Below are 23,686 nucleotides of genomic sequence, written 5' to 3' on the forward strand. Positions count from 1 at the left end.
TCACTAAGAACAAAAAGGATAGCATCTACCACTATGTCATTGTGAGCTTTCATATTCAAAAATTGTCTGTTGGTCAGCCAAGAATATTCCCGGAGCACTTTCTATGTGCCAAGCATGGTGCCCAGTTCAAAGCAATTTTCTGTGGCCCCGTCCTGTCTGACCCTCAGGGTTTCATGGCTGACACCCTCTGCGGGGCACACGTGCATTTCTCACTTCTATTTGTCTATAGAAAACAGCGTCGTTCCTGCCCCAAACATGTGTGTCCGTACACCTGTAATCATACTGATTAATGCACCTTATGTTCCGATTCTTGACAAGAGGCCTACTGAAAGGTTGCCTAGTACTGAAATGGCCCTGCAGTCTTAAGGATTTAAAAAATTAAATTAATAAAATAAAGCCTTGTACTGCTATGCATGGTCAAGCAGGGGCAGAGATAATACAGGGAAAAGAAAAACTACTCAGTTCTTTGGCAAGACTGTAGCTCCTGCTGCCTGCATTCTTGGGTCATCTTGCCTAGAAGTGAAGCCATCGAGGTGTTTAGCATGCAGCTGGTCACACATTCGGCTGGGAGGCTGCTGGTGGAGAAGGCTGTTTTGTGATTGGGCTGCGGAGGCCAGAGGCCCCCACAAAGGGGCCGCTTCTGGGTAGAGGGTGCTGGAGGAAGCTGCTTGAACTTCCTCCACCCCTGTACGCCTTATCTAAGCTCAATGACATTGTTTGTTCCTGTGTTTGTTTTTAAATCATGCTTTGAATATTTCTCTCTTTGATTGTAAAAGCAACACATGATTATTGTCAAGCATTTGGAAACCACAGAAAAGGATAAAGAAGAACATAAAAATCACCCATAATCCTCTTCCCCCACAATTAACCTTTTGATATGTTTTCTTTTAGTCTTTTTTCTGGTTTATTATTATCATTAGTGTTTATAATAATAATTATCATTACATATCCAGGAGCACACAGAATATACAATTTTAAATCTTGCTGTTTCAACATCATTTAATTTCTTCAAAAACATTTTATGGCTGCATAACAGCCCATAATGTGAGTATATCATAATTTACTTAACCATTTTCCAATTATTGGAATAGTTTAGGTTGTTTTCGGTTTTCACAGTGGGATTTTTAATGTCTATAATACATTTCTTACTTAGAAAGATATGTTTGGTCAGCTTATAATATTTGGAAATTAATACTTCACTAGAGAGTCTTTGCACATGACTTTTATTTCTGAAACTAATTTACTATATAGAAATATAATCATTTCAATATAGAATGCTAATGCCTACCTTTTATTATTATCTATCCCCACACGCTCACAAACATACTAAGCTACTATAAATTATATGTCTGTACTTAGTAATGACATCTAAACATAAACATTATTCAACTTCGACAATTGAATGATCCCTGCAGAGTGCTAAAAGTTGGATAAATTGTATGTATGTGGTATTATTTATTTTGGGTTTTGCCACAAGTCAAGTTAAATCGGTCACAGACATGTCATAAGTAGGCGAGCGAGCCTTCCACCCTGGCTTTGGGAAGCCTTTCTGGGGTGGTGGGGTGGGGTGAAGAGTGGATCTGGGCAGGACGAGGGGGAACTGGGCACGCGGAGGCAGAGCAGGTGCCTCTGCCCAGCGTGAGCTGCAGTCGGAGCCCTGCAGAGCGGAGAGCGTGCTCAGAGAAGGGGAGCCCCTCGTGTGGCCGCCGCACAGACACCAAGAAGGAGGGAGGAGAGCAGAGACATTGTACCGGCAAGGAGGGTCAGACGCGAAGGGCCGAAATCCAGGCTTCCGTGGGGCCCTTCCTCTGGCAGACAGTGGGGAGCCACTCCAGGAGCTGTGCACGGAGGTGAGAGGGTGGGTTTTATGTTAGAAGAGGCCATGCGGTGGCAGCGCATGAGATGGGTCTGAGTGGAGAAATCCTGAAGGAGGGACCCTGAGGGGCGGGTGGGCGAGCAGGAAGAGGGATCTGCTGGGCTCCTTCCAAGGCCTCTCATTTTATCACCTTTACTGAGAATGGGGAAATGGAGGTTTGCCAAAGGCCATGTGGCCAGAAAGTGATGGAGCAGGCGTTAACCCTAGTACCGAAGCGCAGGCTCCTCGGCTACACGGGGGTGAGCTGGGGCAGGCGAGGCTGGGCAGAGGCAGCGGGGAAGGAGAGGGGGCTACGTGCACTGATGACCGCGGAGGCAGAATCCAGGGAACTGGCAACCAGCCAGACAGGAAGGGCCAAGGGAGGAAGGGGATCCCAAATGCCACTGAATTTTGGGGGACAGATGGCCACATGGATGCCGGTGCTGTTGGCATCAAAAGAGAGGGTGCTTAGAGGGCAAAGATGAGAAATTGGGTTCTAGAGGTTCAGAATTAGAGGCCTAAGCCTCACTGACATGTTCAGAAAGTCACAAGGCATTCGGACCCGGAGCCTAGGAGAAAGGTCTGCATTGTTGATGTAGAGTTAATAGACATCAGAGTAGTGGGAATTTAGCTCTGATTGACATAGGTTGCAAATACATGTTCATGCAGTGAAAGCACAGTTTAATGTGATAAATTAAAGTAAGTTTAAATTCTCACCTGTCAATAGGGAATGCTGTCTTTAAATCCTTTGTGGAGTCATAAGCTCCCAGGGCCAGAAGGAGCTGGGTTTCATCTTCTTTCACTTCCAAAACCGTGGGTCTTCTTGTCCTGTGTCTTTTGGTGCTGAGGCCTCTGAGCAGGCAGGACAGCGTGTGTGCTCCTTGTTTTTAACGACATCAAGACCATGGATGTGACTTGGCCAGTAGAGTCCATTCTACTCACAGACCCACGAGGTCCGGCCCAGGGTGCAGGAACGTCCCCGCCCCCAACCCCACCAACTCCTGCAAGCACTGAGAGCTCTGACTCTTTTTCCTCTCTCCAATGACAAGGACAGTGTGCCCGGCGGAAATGAACCTTGAGAGTGAGGATTGTTCCGTGCTGCTGGCGGGAGGGCCCGGGAAGTGTGAAAGCTGATGAGCAGGTGTCAGATAAACAGCCTGGCTGCTGGTCCTCTGGGGGGGACTTGGGGGGTAGCAAAGGCTGGGAATCCACATATAAATATGGTGCCTTCAGCATTTTATCTACCGCATTAAAAAAAAAAAAAAAAAACAGGCTCTATTTTTCCCCCAACTTGAAGGTAAATCAAATGCACCAGTTCCTTTGGAAGAACTGAAAAATGAAGTTTTTGTCCAATGTTTCCCGTTTTACTGTGGGTTTTCACACACCTGCCCTTGACCCTGGCCTCAGGCATGAGCACCGTGCTGGAACAGCAGGGCTGCCACAGAGCCATGGCAACGTTGAGGGCTGAGGGAAAGAGGGGCACACAGGGCTGAAGAGGTGGGGTGCTTGTCTCTTACGGAACCTGGCCCAAAGTTCATAATCAGCATTTACTTAACAAAAGACCCAAGAGCCAAACACTGGCAAAATCCGAAAGAGACTGACAACACATGAAACATAAAAAATGTTTCCAGCCATCTGAGATGCGTCAAGCATGGGGAAAAAAAACATACAAAATGGTAAACATTTGAAAACATAAAAGTGAAGCCATTAGGCATCACTTTTCAACAAATAGAAAAGGCTTTCTCATTGACTGGCTCTAAACGAGCTCTGCACTGTCAACAGTACCTGGCACTTAAGTGACTAATAAATGTCAGCTCCTTTGTCCCATACAAACTGATCCTTCCAGAGAGGCACCGGGTATCTACTGAATGCAGGAGAGTCCTTCATTCCAAGGAGATTTAGAGCCCCTACTATGTGTTAGATGCTGAGGGAGACACAAAAAAGAGATAAAGCTGCCTTGGGTCTCCAAGTGATGGAATGGCCACACGAAACATGGCTTTACCACCCTGCAGCCTTCTCTAGGGAAGGACCAGTGTCTTACACATCTTTGTAGAGCAGTACCTGGCTGAGAATGGAGCTCTGCAAATGGTGATCAGCTGAAGGAGTCAGGGAATGAATGAGTGCCCTGAGCAAGAGGTCTGGCCCACAGGTGCGCCCATGGTGGGCGCTTCCTGCAGAGCGGGTGATGCTGGGTAGAGGCACTCAAAGGTTTCAGGGAGGATTTGGTCAAGTGGAATCAGGGACCTCCCTGAGTCTGTGTGTGGGTCTGACCTTTGGGTTTGGATGAAATTCAGAGGATGTGTGTTAAAGGGCGGTACCTCTGGTATCTTCACGTTTGTCCTCTCAGCTAGTTCTTTCTCTTAACACTTATACACTTAAAAAAAAAAAGAAAGAAAAGAAAAGCCCTTGTTCCTCAAAGTTTCACCCTACAACCCCATTTTCCTCTTCTTCTCCATGATTGGTTTACTTGAAATCGTAGTATTTGAATTGATTTTTACTTCCTACCTGCAATTCATTCCTACTCATAACTCAAGGAGATTGAGTTCTTCCCCTAGCAGAGCCCCTTCAAGGTCACAAGTCCGTGTGGGAAGAGACCATGCCAATTCTGTGAACTCCCGTGTTCCGTGTCGCTAGCACAATGCTGGGCACACAGCTGGTACCCAGCCAGTCTCTACTGAGTGTTTTATGACATGATGTCTTATTTCATCTCAGCAGCATTGGCCATCACTGAAACCCTTGCTCCATTTCACTCCCCCAAGTCCCCTAGGTTGGATTTTGCCCCTCCCTTTTTGGCGATTCATTCTCACTTGTCTTCTCTCCCTCCTCCCAACCCTTATAAATACTGGTGTTCAAGTTCTGTCCTTAGCCATCGTGCCGTCTCAGTTTTATATACCTAACCTGGGAGAGCAAGCATTCAGTCCTACGGCTTTAATGACATGAGCCTTATATCAATATTTCAAACGCTAATCTCTTTCCCGTGCACTAGACCCACACAGCCAGGGCCACGTGGGCATCTCCAATTAGGTGTCTCTTTGGCACTTAACAAACCGAACTTAACACCCTCTTCTCTTGTACAAGACCTGTCCTACTTGTCCTTCCTCCCAGCCCCTCTCCAAAAAAGGAATACAGATAAAAATAAATCCAAACAGAGAAGCAATACTGTGTGCCTCTTCTTTTGTTCTGTACCTTGGTTAATTGCCATTTTTCTCATCTTCCATGCCAGAAACCTGGGGGTCATTGATGACTTATCGCTCTCCCCTCTCTCTCACATTCAGTCACCAGTTCCTGTCAATTCTACTGCCTTTCCCTACCCTCTAAATTTCTAAGAGAACTTAGCTGGTGACAGCAAGTACTTCTTTGTTTCCAAGTTTCCCTTTGCCCAGAAAGGCTCCCCTGAACACACGGCGTACTTTCCCTTGCCTTCCCATGCGGTCACGTACATGCGTGGGCGTTCCTGTGTGCACCTGCAGCGCAGGGGTCATGCGCATTCTTTTTCATTTTGTTTTCTATTATAAACTTTTCCCTTGTCATTGACATTCTTCAAAAGGGTAATTTTAGTGGCCAAATAATATTCCATTCCATTTTATTTAATGTTAAATTCTCTTCTGGGATTCAAAGTGGCATAGGCCTGAAAGGGACAGAGGAATGGAAAGGGCCTGAGCACAGCGACCTCCCCCAGACCCGCCTCTCCCTGGCCGTGTGACCTTGATCAGCTAAAACTCCCTTGTCTCAATTTCTAAGTCTGCAAAGTGAGAAAAGCCGCATCTACCTTACAGAGCCATCGGGAGGCTCAGAGGACATGTTCTATGTAAATTGCCCAACCCAAAGCCTGCAAGTAGTAAATACCCAATAAATGTTCATTCCTATTTACCTTCCCCTTCTCCAGGCCTTTCAAATTCTTTGCCATCAACCACCTCTCAGGTGCCTGCAGCATTTTTTTTTTCTTGGAAAGCACAGCGCCCTCTAAGGTGCGCATGTGTTTGAAAGCCCGCATCTTCTGATTGCTTTGTGGGGACTCTCTGGGGGCACATTCATGCCATGCCACCCTGATTTCTAGGCTCTGTGCTCAGAGCAGCTGCCAGTGACATATGATATAGAGGAGAAGAGGGAGCTTCTCTGGGGTGGAATAGGGGATGGTGCTGGTCTAACACATCCCCCACAGCAGGAAGACCCCCGTGACCGAGACCCAGAGCTGAGCTGGGCTTACCCCGATGTACCCGGCTGGCTGAGCCACAGTTTCTGTTTCATCTTTATCATCTGCAGTTTCTGCTGCTGGCTTAGCAGTGTGGCTACAGGGACAAGGGAGTCATTCTTGTGACGTTTTGGTTTGGGGCTCTGCCTCTCAGTTCTGGGTTTTCCCCCCCTCTTCTCCTTTCCTGCCTCCAGGCTCTTGCTTTAGCTACTGACCTAGCTTTCATCAGGAGAGTAGAAATTGTGCAATTTGCCTTCCATTGTTTTGACAATGGATGTGATTTGTACATGACAGCATCACATACGTCTCTATTTGTGGCAGCTCTCTGATCTGGAGGTGAGGCTGAGGAGGAGGAAGCTTCAAGTCCATCTTCTGACCCAGAAAGCATTTTTTATTTTCATGACAGCTACCTCTGCCCATGATCTCTTCCTGACTTGAGGGGTGGCACAGAAACATCTGTGGGGTCCCCTATGTGCTCATGAAATTTTATGGCAGGGAGCCCCCGTATTGCATGGCCCGTGCAATCTGGAATCTGGACCCACGTTGATGCTTTGTGTGTGATAAAAACTATGTTGAATTTCTAAGGGATAATTCGTACTGGCTTTCAAGCAGTCTTTAATTTGGAGGCGAGGGAAGTTGTCTTCAAGTCACCATGACATTTGGGTCACAGAAGTGGGTTGAACTGGGTAGGTACCTCCTCAGCCTGCATTGTTCCATGGTGGGCGTAGTTTTAGTCACTGTTACAGCATGGGATGGTGATCTCATTTAGGGAACATCTGCTCATGTCAATGATGTGGAAACAAAACAGAGCAGACGTGACCACGGCCCTGAACGAGCTCGCATTTATTGGAGGGACGGGAACATAAGTAATTGCAGCGAGACGTGCGGAAAGCACTCGAGGAGCGGAATTGACCAAGAGCTGCAGGAGCCCGTGGACACTGGCATGTGCTAGTGCCCCTGACTGGCTCCCAGGCATTTACCTGTCGGGGAAATCTTTAGGGGGGCTGAGAAGCTTGCCAGGCGGAGCGTGTGGGCAGCCATGTTGGCAGAGAGCACAGCGCCGTCAAGCAGAGATGGGGGAAAAGCCAGTCTTTCAGGAAGTGAGAGCCTGGGAAAGGGAAGCTTGGGAAAAGATGGAGAAAGTGCTGTTTTTTGGGCTCAAAGCCCCAAGTCAGGCACTTTCTCATGGAAACATAAGAATGACTTGTTTTCACATAAAAATACTTTCTTAAACATAACTGCACTGCAATGCTAAGCCAACTTTCACTCTAGAAGAAAGCTAAAGCCCAGACCTCCTGTGAGCTACCTCTCTGCCTCGGTTTTAATCAACCAGATCCCCAGAGCCCTCCCAGCAGAGCCGCAGCCTTGCCCACGTCCCTTCCTTCCAGACCAGTGTCGTTCTTGCTGTGAGAGCCCAGGGCTCCAATGGCCTCCGTGGCCCCCGGCGCCTCTGCTATTAGCTGCTGTAGCTTCCAGCTGTTTTGCTCCTCAGAGGGTAACATGCATCAATACTTTGCGGAGAAGGCACCTCAGTGTTAACGAATAGAAAACTAGAGCCTTCACCTTGGCCTCTGCAGGCACCTGAACGGCACGTGAACAGATTGCAGAAGCATGTTCCCCCTGGGCACCAAAGCCTTAATTAGGGGCAAACCCCAACGTGTTACTCAGCTCCTATGTGCTCATGTACAGCAAATGCAAAAGATGTGGTACATGAAACAAGAGAACCAATTCAAGTGACTTCCATTTCTATTTATATTCATATAGCTCAAGCTTGGTGCCAGGTACTATTTTAAGCAGTTTACATGTATTAACTTATTTAATCCTCTTACTATAAAATCCCCTTTGAAGTAAGTACTATCATAACCTCCACTTACAAGTATGGCCGCTGGACTAACTTGCCCAAGTTCACACAGCCATGGATTTGAACGGGGGCAGCCTGGTTCCAAGAATCTGTGCTTCCATCCCCATCCGGTGAATCTCCACGTGGGCACCCAGAATCCACACTCCCACTTCCTTCAGAGACGGTTGCTGTGGAGGTCATCCCAAGGCACTGACTAATTCGGGAGCGAATGGCTGGTTCCCAGAGCAGCTGACACCTTCCACCGGCAGCGGTCTCGCATCACGCAGAAGGGAGAGCTTCCTGCAAACTAGTCTCACCCAGAGGTGCGCGTGTGGCCAGCAGGGAAGGGGGCCATGCTGCGCTGGTCACTCCACACTCTCGATGCTGGGGCCACGGACACAGTGTCCTCCCTCGCTGTCTTCAGTCTCCACTCGCACAACAAGGTCTGACCCGTGCTGACCCTCACCATTTCTGTTTTGTTTTTTAAATTCTAATCATTGCCTTTGTGTGTGTGTGTGTGTGTGTGTGTGCACGCGTGCGCGCGCGCGCAAGGTCTTGAAAGACCAAGTAGGAAGATATTCAGAGCACATATACATTTTTTCTTCTATAAGTGGTGTTTATTTAAATGCTTATATCCTGGCTTCCCGTGTACAGTTGTGAGCAATACCTTTCAATTTAAATGTTAATAGGAGTGTAAACTTCAAAACCAAGTTTTCCACGTGGGAGAAGGGCTTTTTCGGCTTCTATTTTATGGCTTTCCTGGTCCACCCTCCCTCATTATCAACCCCCGTCTTGCCCGCCCCTTTCCACCATGCTCAACTGCATTCTTTTGCTGAAAAGTTTAGAATGCACCTTTCTTCAAAAATTAGCATGTTAAACCTTAGGGTCACAGACCACAGAAAATGGGCTCCCGCCCAACACGGTTCGAGAGGTTTTTCTTTATCTCAGCCTTAGCCTGCAGAGTTCGCCTCCTTATTCTGAGATTTTTCTAAAGGGATTATTTGTAGGCCGACCCTGCATAATATTTTTCTGGGGCTTCAGATAGGTTTTAGGTTTTCTTTCATTTATTTTTTTTTTCCTTCTAAAAAGGCAGGAAGAGGCAGGAAAATAAGTATGAGCGATGTAAGTTCCTGGAGGCAAAGTACTGCTGTGGGCGCGGTGAGCTGCCAGAAAGACTAGAAGTGGCAGTTTTTTCCTTCTGAAGAGACGACGTGGACACGCAGGGCAGCCCGGGTGGGCAGGAGTGGGGCCAGCTGCCGCGGGACATCCCGTCCCAGGGGCACAGCGGCCCCTGGGGTTTGCCCAAGTGCAAACAAAAAGCATGAAAGATTTTAAGACAATGAAAATAATATCTAATGCCTTTAAATGCACATATGGCCACTGTGCTGGCCTCCGTAAGGAACTCGTGGACTAAATTTTGTGTGTGAGTGTGTATCTGGCTTCATGTTTCTTTTATTTCTTTACTTTCTCTTTCCTTCATTTCCTCATTAATTATGTTTGTCCTGTGGTGCTGTGTGTGGTTCGCAAGCCCCCTTTCATCTTTTTTGGGGGAAAAGGATAAGGCTGTTAATCCACAAACTGGGGATGATTTTATAATATAAATTTCAGTGATTTTTTTATTCTGTTATTTTAAGAGGTTATTTTTGTTCTCTGGATAGTTCTTGTCACTAGTACCCTGTTCTTATTTCATGAAGGCAAACTGCATTTCTTCTCCTGCCTCTCTGGGTATATCTATCATATTTTTAAACTGTTGTTTCTTCTCCCTGCCCAGTGATTCCTCAAGTCCTTTTTCTCCCAGGTTACAGGCTTTTCTCAGAAACCTGATGATGGCAGGTTGCCTCGTTGGGGTGCCAAAGAGCTGCCTGGGAGAGTTGGGGGTGGGCTTCACTGGAGAGCGGCCCGGGGCTTCTCCAGGGCAGCCCCGGGGCAGGGTGCGTGGGTCTTTCCCCTGGCCCTGGTCATCCCTACAGAGGCCTCTCCCAGCCCCGGCTGGAGGTCAAAGGCCAGGCAGTAGCTTCCGGCAGCCAAGCAAAGAGGCTGGGGTCTCAAGAGGAAGCATTGAACATTCTGCATGTGCATAGCCACGTAGCCGCCGTCTGGGCAGTGACCCTCTGCTGTGCTGGCCTGAACTTGTGGACCCCCTGGCCTGAGTACTCACACTCCACCCTCAGGGATGGGGTGAGGATGGGGGAGGGGATCTCGGGGCCTGGTTCCATCTCAAACAGCCTCTACCAAATCCTGGTTTCTGTCCTCCCCACTGTTTGCTTGATTCAAAGGAACCCGGTGGGGCCTGTTCTGAGCCTCCGGCGGGGCGGGGGGCGGGGGGCACCGGGCAGGTTGGTTTCAGCTTCCCAGCTGAGGACTTTAGGTTGGGCTCTGAATCCGCTAAATCAGTCACACTGTCCATCAGCTTTTGTGTTGTTGTCATCGTCTCCTCTCCTATTTTTTCCCCTATCCTTATACATTTCTATCTTAAAGAAAAATCTCTTACCTTGGGAGGAAGAGATGCTAGATACATTTGTGCACTCTGTCAGGATAACCCAGCAGGTCGCCGGCGACATTATGCATTCCATTTTCCCACACAGCTCAGCCCCACTCACTCTCCTTTCAGTTCCTTGGTTTGAGACTGTCAGTTATCTAACTGCTTCGGCTCTTTGCTCTTCTTAACTGTAAGACGGGACTATTTCTTGTCACACCTACCTTCCAAGTCATTGCTGCAGCTGCTGAGTTACCACATGGGTTTTAGGTTGAAATAAACAGCTCCGGCAAAACCAGGCTCCCAGGGCTAGGGTGAGTCTCCTCCCTGGCAGTGGAAATACTCAGGCCTGACCTCTGGCTTTCATCCTTCTTTCCAGATCAGCAATTTCGCACGACCTCTGCTTTCGTTGACACGGCCCTTTGGGAGACAGCAGGGAGCACTGCTCTCTGGTAGAGGCCCCAGCCCCTCCCAGACCGAGGCCACAGACTTTTGGAAGAGGGATCACCTTCTCCCCATTTCCCTTCCTGCTTTCTCCTCTTTTTCTTCTAAGTAAAAACGCTTGGCTCTCCTTCTCTGATATCAAGAACCTTCCCTCTTTTTCTGACTTGCATTTCCCCTTTCCTGCCCAGTCCTTTGCCCTGTGCCTAACCCAAGCAGACACACCTTACGTGACACTTTATCCACTAGCCCCTACCCTTCACCCCCAGGCAGTACCTTTACTCCCGTGGGTCTGCAGAGCCGGGAACAGGCAGGCCTTCCAAGGAACGAGCCAGGTGCTGCAGGGAGGGGCTCTGCGGCGTCAGAGGGCCGCTGCCTTTGGTGCTGGCGCAGGGGCCGTGACTTCTCCTAGAAACCCTTCCTGCAGCGAGAGGGGCCCGTGGTTACACAAGGGTGTAGAAAAGAAATCTCCAACCTCCTTCCCAGTGAAATACCCAGCCTCTCTCTTCCCCTGCCCACCATCCCATTGCCCTTGACTATAGTAGAGCGTGGATGAAGCATCCGTAGCAAAGACTGAGCCTTCTCCAGGTGTTAGTGAGTGAGGCTCACCAAGGCGGGCCAGCGCCCTGCCCTCTGCCTGGCGCTGACAGTCCCTCCTTTCCAGACAGCCTGCCTCCTGCCGGTACCCCCCCTCCCCACCACCCCGCGCTTCCTCTGGCGCGGCCAGTGAGGCCTGGAGCAGGAAGGGCCTGACCCAGAAAGCTGCGCTGGCCTGGCGCGTGGGGCCTGAGAGGGTCTGCCCTGGGGTTTAGCCTGAGAGCGGAGGCGAGGCTCCCCACCCTGCAGCCGCACGCGCTAGGGAAGCAGAGCCCCGGGGGCTGGCTTGGAGGGCAAGAACCTGGAGGCCGCAGCCTGCAGCCACATCCTGGGGAGACCAGGGAACCCCAGAGGAAAGGGAGGGAGCTCTCGGCAGGTGGAGCCCGACTGCCCAGACACCCCCACCAGCTGAGATGTGGATGAGACCGAGGCTGGGCATACAGATCTGGGCCCGGTGCCCTGACCCACCGCTCACTAAGGTGTCTTGGTGTGAAGCAAGTTACTCCGTCTTCAAATAGGGATAAAACAATACTCGGCTGAGAAGGTTGTTAGGGATGGGGGAAGGACAGTGCTGCGCCTGGCACAAAGGAAGCATACAAGAAGTGACAGCTAGGATGACAGTCTCTCCCTGTATGCAGGCACCAAGCCGCCTCACCGCACTTTGCAGCCACCACGGGGCGCCCCTCCACAAGGAATCTTCGCGCCCACCTTTCTGAGAAGGGCTGGTTCCTTCCTGCCCCCTGCGGTGCCCCACCTCGCCCCCTCTGCCTGGGGGCGGGGGGCACCCCGACCCTCAGTGCCAGGCTCTGACGCTAACTCTCGCCCTCCTGCTTCCCCGCAGACCTGCGCAGGATGACGGCCGGCTTCATGGGCATGGCAGTGGCCATCATCCTCTTCGGCTGGATCATCGGCGTGCTGGGCTGCTGCTGGGACCGAGGCCTTATGCAGTACGTGGCAGGGCTTCTCTTCCTCATGGGAGGTAAGGCACGGGCGGGGGGCTGCGGGGGGCGGCGGGGTCCTGGGTTCTGGGGTGCTGGGAGAATGGCTAGGTGCAGGGGAGATGAAAGCTGCAACTCGGCTGCGGCTCTACCCGTTCGTTCATTCGTTCGTTCGTTCATTCATTCCTCAAAGGAATTTTTTAATTCTTTTTAACCCCTGGCCACTGCACTAGCTGCTGGGGATGCGGAGACTAATAAGACGCATACGGCATGGTCCTTACCCACAGGGTCAGGCTGCCTGGTGTGGGAGAGGCTGTGCAGCCGTGGCATTGACGGAGGTCAGACCCCGAGCGAGTGTGAACCCAGGAGATCCTTGCACGTTTTATACACGAACTAGACTCCAGGGTTGGAAGCAGGCGCTGTCTGGTTACTCTCTGTTCCCACCGCAGCTATAGGACCACTGGGTCCTCACCAAGGGATTGTTGGTGTGGAGGGGTGTACGGCTGTGCAGGAACAGGTCCCCGTGCACCGGAAATAAATGTTAGTCAACACTCGACATGTGCTTCCCTTCTCCCTGAAGAGCTACAACGTGCTTTTTTGGTCTCCCGGTGTGAGTCTCAGATGAAAGCGGAGCTAACCGTGGGGAGTGCCCGTCCAGTCTGCTCCTCAGGGGAGAGGGGGTTGAAGAATGCGCAGAACGAGGCAGTGGGGGCGCTCGGGCTCGGACAGAAGGAGGTAGAAATCTGTATAGAAAGAAAGAACTGTGAGTCCTACCGTTGGACACAAATGTCAGTGAGACCTCAGGCACCACGTGCGTCTGCCCAGCTCAGGTCCCGTTGGGAGCCGCCTGGCGCTGGGTCTCCCAGCAGAGGAGGGGCTGAGGAGCAGGTCAGCTGGGGAAGGAGGGGCTGTTCCTCCAGCTGTGCACAGGCCTCTGGGGGCATGTGAGCGCAGGCCTGGGAGAGGAGGGAATGGCAAGATTTGTCCCAAGTCTGCCCCGTCGAGTCCCACACTGGATGGCAGAGGCAGCTGGCGGGAGGGCCCCGGTGGCTCCCTCTGGCACAGAACCAGCCCTACTGGCCTCTTCCCTGCCTCGGTACTCGCTCCTGTGCAACAAGGGGTATAGCTGACGTCTGAACGCTGTTTTAGTAGCAGCCAGATCCTGTTGGCTTCCACTTGCAGTGGAAATCTTGCATGGCCCTCGAAATGTAAAAAGATAAAAGTGGAGGGGCTCTGTTTGCAGTGAGAGGTCTCGCTAAGACTCTTGGTTTTACAAAGACAGGCCGCAGGAACACGGGGCTTTTCTAAGGCTCTGGAGAGGTCTCCCAGGAATCTGAGAAAAGGTGAGCAAACAGGCCGAGCAGGAATCCAGGACTGGAGCTCTTGGAGCTGACAGTCTTTTGCCTCCTGCCTGTCCCAGCTCCCTGAACACTGCTCCCCCCGCGCCCCACCCCCGTCCCCCGCTCTCTCCAGGCCAGGCACGGGGCTCCCGTCTGCCCAGGTGCTAGGGCTCCACCTGTGGACTTCGACCACTTCCTTCTGGGCTGCTGAAGTCAACTTCCAGAGACTGAATGTTACTGCCTTATGGACAGCCCAGCTGGGCAGCTCAGACGCAGGGAGCCAGGGCGGGGCCCACTCAGGAACAGAAGCTCTGCTTCCTCCACACCTGCCCAGCAGAGGGAGCTACCCCATAAGGCCGGGGTATCAACCCAGAAATGACGCCTTGACCTATAGAACTGCATGTGTCAAAAAAAGACTTTTCAGCCCCGACCCCTCCCAGAACCTGAGCAGTCCCTGCCCTCCAAGAGCGAAGCTTCTAGGCTGAGCTATTGAAGAGCTCGGAGAGGCAGCCACCTGTGACAACCATCTCATGGACACAGCAGAGCAACCCGCCTCTCGAACTAGAGACCTTCATGGTAAAGTGTGACAAAGCGGCTATGGCCTCCGCCAGCATGCAGAGTGGCTCTCAGGCATGTGTCACTGAGGACAGACAGGTGCCCAAAGGGCTAGATGGGTGACAGGTGTCCTGCTGTTGGGGACCAACCTCAGCAGTGCGTGGGTGTGGCCAGTCCTGGGGAACAGGTGGAAAGGGAGGGGTTTGCAAGAATGGCAAAGGTAAATTTGGAGTCAGGAGTCTGAAGACGGAGTTGAAGCTGACTTTTGATGCAACAACCAGGGCCCAAATGAAAATGGAAGGACTGTTCACAGCCTGTTCACATAGGAAGGAAGATGGCGCACACCGGGTACTTCTCTGCTCCAGATTTAACTATTTCCCTGGGCTACAGAGCGCCCCACACCTTGTGAAATAACTAGCAACAAATTGTTTAATTAACACTCAGCCCAGAGGAGGCAATTAAGTAGGGCAGCTTTGTCGAGCCAGGAGGCTGGGGGTGGTGGGTGGGATCCAGTTTTCCCTTTGGCAGCGCTTCCAGGGGAGAATCTAGCTCAAACTGGCACAGCACCACTCGGGTGCCAGCAACTGCCAGAGACGAGTGTCTGGATGAATCATCAGTGGCATTCAGAAGCGCAGGGGTAGGATGACGCGGGGGAAGGCCGCCTGCCGAGGGAGCGTGCGGCTGCTGCGACTACTCGCGATCCACCGGCCGGGTGAGCCTCAGAGCCGCCCCACGCGCCCAGGCCTACCAGGCGACTGTGAGCAGCAGCTCTGGCCCCTCCCCACCCTCCCGTGCTCTAGGAGGACATGCCACCACCCGGCCCTGAGCCCCATGAGCTCTTGTCTAGGCTGCAGCCTCTTCTCTGTCCCCAGCAGTCGGTCCTTCACAGAGCAGTTAGCATGGTTTTTTATTTTTAAGTCCAAATTCCTTTCTCTTCTTTGGACGCTATCTCAGTCCCCTTGGGCCGCTGTAACAAAATGCCACAGACTGGGTGGCTTTTTAAATGACACGAATTTAGTTCTCACTGTTCTGGAGGCTGGGAAATCCAAGATCGAGGCCCCAGACCTTCAGTGTCTATTGAGAACCCAGTATCGGGTCGCAGATGGCACCTTCTTGCTGTGTCCTCACGTGGTGGAAGGAGCGAGGGACCTCTCTGGGGGCTCTTTTGTGAGGGCACTAATCCCGTTCCTGAGGGCTCCACCCTGGCTATCCACAGGCCGCACCCAAATCCATCACCTTGGGGGCTAGGACTTCACCGTTGGAACAGTGGGGGGCACACCAACATTGCCTATAGCAGGAGCCTGTGTCATCTGGCTCGTGCGACCTCTCTCACCTCCTTTCCCCTTCCTCCCCCCACACTCACGTCACTACTTTGTGTCCTGGAGGCTGCCTTTGTGTCCTGGAGCAGAGAACGTCACTTCAGGCACCAGGCTGGCTGGTCCTTTTGCCCATGGGCTTTTCCTGCCTGTGCCTCATCGCCAGCTCCTTCCTAGGACTAAGACTCGGGGCGGGGTGGCGGGGAGGGGGGGTGCGGTTTCTTAATGAGGTCACTCTCTACACCACAATTTAATTTTCTGTGGCACACTCACTACCTTCTGAAATGTTTGTTATGGTGTTTTGGTTTTAGGTGATTTTTTTTTTTTTTTTTAGCAACTTAAGTTTGGTATTTATTCTCTCAAAGTTTCTGAGGGTCAGAATTCCAAGCAAAGCTTAAGTGAGTTCTCTGCTCAGAAAACAATCATCAGGGCATCAGCCAGGGCTGGGCGTCTCGTCTGTGCTGGGACCTTCTCTCTCCCAAGATCGCGATGGTGTTGTCAGAACTCATTACCATGCAGCTGTAGGGCTCAGGCAGTTTGGTTTTTCAAGGCCAGCAGGAGAGGGAGTCTCTGACTTTGTGAACTTAAGCTCTTTTTTTTTTAAGATTTCATTTTTTAGCAGACTTTTAGGTTTATAGAAAAACTGAGCAGGTAGTACAGAGTTCATATTTTACCCTCTGCTCCTGCACGGGGCTTTCCCTGTTATTAGTATCTTATATTATTGGGGTACCTGTGTTATAATTAATGAATAAATATCGGTACCTTATTAATAACTAACATCCATAGCTTTCTTGGATTCTTAGTGTTTAGCTGAGGTTCTTCTTCTGTTCTAGGGTCCCAGGCAGGATTCCTCATTACATTTAGTTGTCGTGTCCCCTTGGCCTCCTCTCACTGTGACAGTTTCTCCAACCATCTTTGTTCCCGGTGGCCTCAACCGTTTTGAGGGGTGTGGGCCACCCACACTGTCGGAGGCCCCCCGTCGGAGCCTGGTGACGTTTTTCTCCAGAGGAGCCTGGCTTCTGGTTTGGGAGAGGAAGATCACACTGTCAAAGGCCATTTCCAGGAGATCATTCCAAGGGTATCACTGGGATCTGTGACAATTGATGGTGACCTTGGTCTCCTGGCTGAAGTAGTGGGTGTGTCAGGTCTCACCCTTGTAAAGCCACTCTTCCTTCCCTGTTTCCGTTCTGTCCTCTTTGGGACGAAGGCACTGGGCTCGGCCCGCGCCTTGGGAGCGGAGCATTTGGCTCCCTCTCCCTGGGGATGGAACAGCTGCATCAGTTGCTGGGAATCCTTCTATGTGGGGGATTGGTCTCTTCTTCCCTATTCATTAATTTATTCAATCATTCATTTGTGTCAGTGTGGGCTTGTAGATATTTATTTTATACTTTGAGCTATAATCCAGGGCTGTGTTTCTTTTGTCATTCCGTCCTTGGCCATTGGGAGCTCTTTCAGTTGGCCCCTGTGTCCCTTTGACACTTTCCTCTCAGTGTGGGATTTGTGTTTGTTTGTTGTTGTTTTTGTTGTTGCTGTTGTTTGAATGCTTAGTTTCTGGCACTGTGAGGTGCTTCAGGCTCATCCTGCCTATTTCCCGCCCCCATCCTACAACCAGCCCTTTCTCCAAGGGGCCCTGGATCCTCTTACGGGGCAGTGGCACTGGAAACCGAGATCTGGGCTCTGGGTGTCTGCAGGTGTTTAATGTGCTGTATTTGTCCACTGACTGACCTGCCCCCACCCTGAAGTAAAACTCCGTGGGCTCCAGAGCCCGTCTGCCTCGTTCTCCGGGCGGCCCTGTGACCAGGACCGTGTCTGTGCTCTCAAGCATCCGTTGAATGCATGGATTGCAAACGTGAGTTACGTGCGAGAGAGAAAGTATTCTGTCTCCACAGAGCAGCAATCCTTCAAGAAAGTGCCCTCTCTGATCTTCTGATCCTTGTCTTATCTGCCCCTCCAGGAGTTCCTTATTCTCTTTTCAACTTGGTTTGAACAGGCCTAGTGTCTGTGTGCCTCTGATACAACATGTCCCAGATTCTTTCTGGAAGTAGAGGTGTTAGAAACAGAAGGGCCTAGGGGCCGTCCAGTTTGACCTCCTTATGCTTCCAGATCGCAGTTGCCATGTCAGTTGTCCTAGGTCGCCCAGCTAGTGAGGGGCATCACGGGAGCCCAAGCCTAGCCTGGGGCAGCAGCCTGCTGCCTCTGCTTTCAGCACCCCGTGTCCACGGCCCCCACGACCCCTGCGTCTTCCCACACAACATGGCTCCCATTCTGTGCTCCGAAGCAGATGCCAGTGTTGCCAGAGTCGCTCTCCGTTCCCCTTCTGTCCCTCCCCTCTCAAAGCACAGAGGGGCATCTGGTGGCCATAATTGAGGGCATGGATGGTAATGGGAAAGGGAAATCATTAAAGGTCCTTTTTCCACCACCTGTGGTCTGTGTAACCTTTTCTACCTTCCCAGTCAGTCAGGAGGAACGAAGAGCGTGCCCTAAGGAAGCTCAGGCGATCAGGTTGGAGCAATTGCAGTGATTTGCAAACCACTGGTGCCAGATGCCCCTCCCCAGCTCACCAGAGAGCAGTCCATCGGCGGGATGAACCCTGGACACCCCCCTGTAGTAGACAAGGACCTTGATAAAGGCCTGCAATTCTGAAAGTGTCAAAGCCAAAAATGAAAACTCTAAGGCATAGGGGTCTTGCCTGGAGGACTATTTCTTTAGGGCAGTAAAGTCATTTAGGGGCTCCTATGAAGTAAAACAACATCCAGGTTCCCATCAGCCTCTCCGTGGTCATTCTTCATGACCTGGGGACATGGCCGGGCGGTGGTTCTATGAGTCCAGGAGGCACTGTGCCTCAAACCGCATGACTCATGGGCGAGAGAAGAGAAACCATGTGTGTAACTGAGATAATCTGGGGAGGGAGAGTAAAGCCAGTAAGCCAATGACCTACCATGATGCAAAGCTGGTAAGAGGCCCTCAATAATTGTTGACCGTTACTGTTATACAGGGTCCAGCGCAAAGAATGGCCCTGTTTTATTACAAAATCTTTTATTGCAAAATTCTAAGCATGTACTTCTGTAACATAATATCGCACTCAAGCACACCACATGACATTTTAGGTGAAATGTTCAAATTAAAACTATAAATTGTTATACGCATACTGTTACCCTAGCAACCACACTCAACCAGGCATTACTTCTGCCGGAGCCTGTATTGCCTCTGTGAAGTCCCTTCTAGCAGGCAGGGAAGCATCCATGAGCTCCCCTGGCCAATCAAGGGCATAATACCTATCTGCTTACCCTGCTAAATTGCTTTATAGTTTCCTGGGAGATCTCACTAGACTATCACAACTCTTCTTCTGACTTTTTGTCTTATTACCTTTCTTTCAAAATGCGAGGCAGAGCTCCATAAACTGCTTCACACCCTGGAGCATGTCTTGCCCTTTGGAAGGAATATATTTGAATATTTATTAGCATTTGATAATTACATTCAAAACAAAGACATCAGACAGAGGAGGCACATTGTCGGGAGGACTGGAACATGACATTCACTCTTGCCTAAGGTAGAACGAGTGGCCAGGATCTGTCCCTCTGGCAACCCAGGCAGCAAGAGAGTTCATATCACCTTAGAGTTGGAAAGGACCCCGAAGAGGTCCCTCCCTTGCCACCCATTGGACCTGCCTCCATTATAGAGTTGCCCTTGGCAAGAGAATACTCAGCAGCTGTGGCCTGTCTGCCCAAATCCTGTCAATGAAGGCCATGGCCAATGCCCTATAACCCGCCAGCTCAAACATTCAAAGAGGCACTTTCGCCAAGCAGGGGCGGCTTTGCCATTGGATCCCCACAGGGAAATGCTGAGACAGAACAGCCCTTGGGAGGAGAGGGAAAGCAGGTGGTTGAGGCAGGCACCCAGGAGCACTCTTTGGGAAGAACTGACCCTCGTCTCCCAGAGTCCCTGCCCACACCCAAGTTCCTGCCACCTAGGGGGGGCGGGCAGTAACGCCCTTGCTCATGATGTAGAATCAGCCTGTTAGACCGAACGATGGTTTTATCACAGGGAACTGGTAAGGCAAAAGGAGACTCGGACTAGCCGTGCGACATAGGAAGGTAAGCGAACCACCCTTGACTGGTGGCTACAATCTTCTGATCTATGCAAGGAGGATTGTGACGTTACCCACCTGAAGCCTGGCTGTGACTTCGAGTGGTCTCATGAGAAGGCCTCGGACAGTGCCTGGCATTTTTCTCAATCAATGTTTAGGTATTATTTTCTTTTTAGCTACTAAGATACTGCTTTTTAAAATAACCACATCTAGTGACACTCTGCTTTGAGGATGTCTATACCATTGCTACAGATACCATGCCACGGGATGAGAGAGGAAATGGCTTGAACACATAGTGTCTTTCTGAGTAGTGTAGTGTCTGAGAATGAGTACTGTCACCTACTCATTCGTTCATTCATTTATTCATATTATATCCTATTACTTCCGGTGCCGTTGCATAATATAACGCTGTGTGTATTATTTTATTATGTTATAGGGTGTCATATTATATTCATGTACCTTATACGCCAGAGGCTATGTAAGCTCTTGGGCTGTAGAGGAAAATGGGAACAAGTCCCCATGAAGCTCATGTCCTAGTTGGGAGACAGACTGAAGGATGTGGTGTCAAGTGAGGCTCTCTATGGGGGGACCAGGGAGGAAGGCCGAGGGCGGTGGGGCAGGTGAGGGGCAGTGGGTGGGCATGGGGGCCTCTCAGAGGTCGTAGCAACTGAGCAGAGGCTTGAAGGAAGGCGGGTAGTTAGACACGGGGCGGGATCGTTTGTAACAAAAAGAACAGCCATTGCAGAGGCTCTGGGATGGGATTGTCGGCTCTGACGAAGCAGAACAAGAGGAGGACGGTGACCGGAGCGGGGCAGGCGGGAGCGTACCGCAAAGGTGGGCAGGCGGTGAGAGCCCCGGAGGCTGTGCTGCGGGCCTGCTGCGGGGGGCCTCATTTCCCTCTGCTCTGTCCTCTGTCTGTGCCACAGGTTGTCCTGGGCTTCTCCCTGGGTGACTGCTTGATATTGTGAGACTTAATCACTGGTCCGCCTCCCTTCTGGGGTAGCTGCAGCTGGGACTTCTCCAACCTGCCAGTGCAGGTGCAGTCCATGGGGGCATGATAGCTATGCCCAGGGTGGCCAGGTCAGGGTAGGGGGACTGTCACAGGTGCCCCCTGAATGTGTTTTATTGCCACAGACCCCAGAACGTCCCGCCCCTCCAACCGGAACCAGGTATATAATTTGTGGGGCCCAGTGCAAAATGAAAACCCAGGACCCCTTATTCCAGCACTGTTAAGAGTTCCAAGACGGTGACAACAGAGCATGAAAGCAAGTGTGCAGCTGCACAAGCGCCCCGGTCCGCCTCCAGCACCGGGCCGCGCTCACACTCCCTGACCCCAGGACAGACACCACACACAGCCTTGGCCACAGGAGCCCCAGGGATCTTGAAAGATCAGGTCTTCATTCTATGTGCAGCTCCCTTCCTGCCTAACTCAGGCTACATCTGCTGTGCTTGAAATCACCCCTCTTGTTTGGTGACTGAGTAATCACACAAAACGCGTTCCCCGTCCCTGCGGTCAAAAGCTGACCCCCTGGACATTGCCCACACAGCCTGCTCGCAGGCTGAGCTGCGTTCACTGCCCACTTGATGAGGGCGTGCACCTCTTTGCAGAGCTGGCGGGGTCTGGGAAAGGGGGCGGGTAAAGCCAGAATTCACTGAGAACCGGAAGTGCGGGTGTTTGATGAAGGTTGGGTGAGAACATCGGTGGAAACAGCAGGATTGATAAAATCTTAGTGTGCACACTATTGAAGCTGGTGGATCTTTTGGGAAGTGCTTATTATCAAACCCCTTCTGTGGGCGGCACAGCCACACAGGGGGAGAACAGCCAAGTTAGGTTACTGTGGACCATAAGGAGTGGTTTTGGTTCACTGTCGGGGCTGAGTGTGAGGTGAACGATTTGGGGTGTCCCTCAGGATGAGTGATTCCTCCACACCCTGGTGCCCTCCTGACCTGCCTGCCGCCACCAACACAGACACGTTCAGATGTGTCTGAATTATTGGGTGACTGCCGTCTAGACTGAGGCTGGGACCCTGACAGCCTGAGGTCTCCTCCTATCCTGAAATGACTCTCTCCTGGGGTAGAAACCCCGAAGTCGCCACACCGAGCTGGGGCCCCTCGCTTCCAGGTGACGAAAGCCAGTGGGGGAGGGGAGGCAGGCAGGAGTGGGGAGAGCAGGGTGGCCGGCGGGCCTCTCCACTCCTGGGGTGGCTGCAGAGAGAACTCATTGCTCCAGCAGCCCTTTCCGCGGGAACAGAAAGACCCAGAATGTGGTGGGGAATCCACAGTGCTGATTGCTGTGGAAACTTAGACAGTTTCTAGGATGTTCTTACACGGGTGTGAGAGCTTCAGAGAAAGGGAACTTGTCAGGCAAGCTTCTGGCTGTTGAAACCGTCATACATCAAAGAAAAAGGCTGGACCCTGACGCTAGTGGAGAGATCCCTCCTGCTGGGCTTGGAAGCTGCTCCCAGGAAGCAAGGGAGCAGATGTGAGTGAGGAGGAATGTCCTTTCTCCTGCTCTGGGGCAGGGAGGGGTTTGAGGCCAGGTGAGCGGTGGCATCAGACATAGCCAGAGCCAAGGGAGGGAGAGCGGGGCTCTGCCCTGAAAGGCTCCTTGTCACCCCCATTACTGGATGTCTGAGATGCACCATGCACATGGGGATTGGAGCCACAGGACCAGACACCAGGGAAAACGGCTCAGGCCCGACACAGGGCCCGAAAGGTGGGCTGAGCGGATGTCACCAGCGGGGGGGCAGATTCGTGCACAGGAAGGAGGGCCCCAGCGCCCTCTGGGCACCAGAGAGATGACCTGGAAGAGTGGCCCAGGTCCGAGATGCAGGGAGCAGGGCCAGGCGCAGTGCAGCCCCCACAGTGCACAGTCAGGCCCACCTTTGGGCCCAGGGCACAACCCTGCACCTCGCTGTCATGGTGCCACTGCGGGTGGGGGTGGCAGGAGCCTGGCAAGCCTGAACTGCTTGACTGTCCCCATTGTACAGGAGGCTGGCGGTAGCCTTGAAAGGGCTGCTAATGGGAGGCGGCTTCTGGGGAGGCCTTACACTGGAAGGGCTCACAGAGCTGGCCCCTGGGGTGGGAAAGGAATTCCGCTCTTGCGGGCGTGCCTGTTGTCCTAACAGAACCTGGGCTGTAGGGACAGGTGGGCAGTGACTTGCATTTATCCCCAGGATAAAATAGTTGGAGCGTGAGGACCAGTGGAAAGCCGCTGTACCTCCCTGACATTCCGGAAGTCTCCTGATGGCAAGCACTTTCCTATCAGTTCACGTCTCATACCTTGCACCTTGATTTGGGGCTTGGAGAATACTCCTGCTGTCTATCTGCAGAAGCCGTCAAAAGATCAAAGGGGTCCAAGATGTGTCTGCGAAAGAGGTGTGCCCAGCCCCACTTTGCCGTTGCTCATTATTCATTAAATAAACAACCCGTTGTTGAGTACCTACTAAGTTGTAGGTGCTGTGGAGGGTAAAAGAAAATAAAACTCATTCCCACTTCAGAGTTGCTCACAATTTTAGAGAGCAGTCAGACGCTCAGGCCCATTAGTGTGATAAATGAGCTGTTTTCCTTTTAATGACTGACATCTTCAAAATGCAAAATATATATTTAAAAAAAGAATTCTGTCTTTTCAGCAGAAAAGGAGACAGGGCATCTTCAATCTATCGTTCTTAGGGAAGGAAGGCGCTGGTCACACTTTTCAGTTCACAGGGCTCCGAGGGGAGGAAGGTCTCATTTGACCTTGACATCCCTTTAGGAGGCAGGTGGAGGAGGCAGCCAGGGAGGAGATGAGAGATCACTGAGCACCTAGGCTGTATCAGCGGTAAATGCTCTTCAAACATGATTTCTTTCATCATCCTAGCAGCCCTTAAGGTGGCCATTACCACCCTAATTTTGTAGATAATGAACTAGGCCCAGGGAATATGAAACAAGCTTAGAGCCATGCAATTAAGTACATGGTGGAGCCTTAATCTAGGGTCCTCTCACTAATCCGCCCCTCCCCCTTCTTCTCTGTTCCTGGGACCTGGAGGAGAAAAGAAAAGGACACTGGG

At 51.5% G+C, this 23,686-nt stretch overlaps 1 protein-coding gene across 1 annotated transcript in view; it reads left to right on the top strand.

Annotated features, from left to right (window-relative positions):
* Positions 1 to 23,686, top strand: part of TMEM178B (transmembrane protein 178B) — a 314,500-nt gene that overhangs the window by 269,290 nt on the left and 21,524 nt on the right. Inside the window, exon 3 of the mRNA XM_054564268.1 lies at positions 12,243 to 12,380. Within this exon, the coding sequence (XP_054420243.1) occupies positions 12,243 to 12,380 (138 nt within the window). The remainder of the gene's footprint in view (positions 1 to 12,242; positions 12,381 to 23,686) is intronic.

The sequence above is a fragment of the Pteronotus mesoamericanus genome, unplaced genomic scaffold (assembly GCF_021234165.1).
Source record: "Pteronotus mesoamericanus isolate MK-2021 breed Mesoamerican mustached bat unplaced genomic scaffold, CSHL_Meso_final scaffold_85, whole genome shotgun sequence".
In the NCBI taxonomy this organism is placed as follows: Eukaryota; Metazoa; Chordata; class Mammalia; order Chiroptera; family Mormoopidae; genus Pteronotus; species Pteronotus mesoamericanus.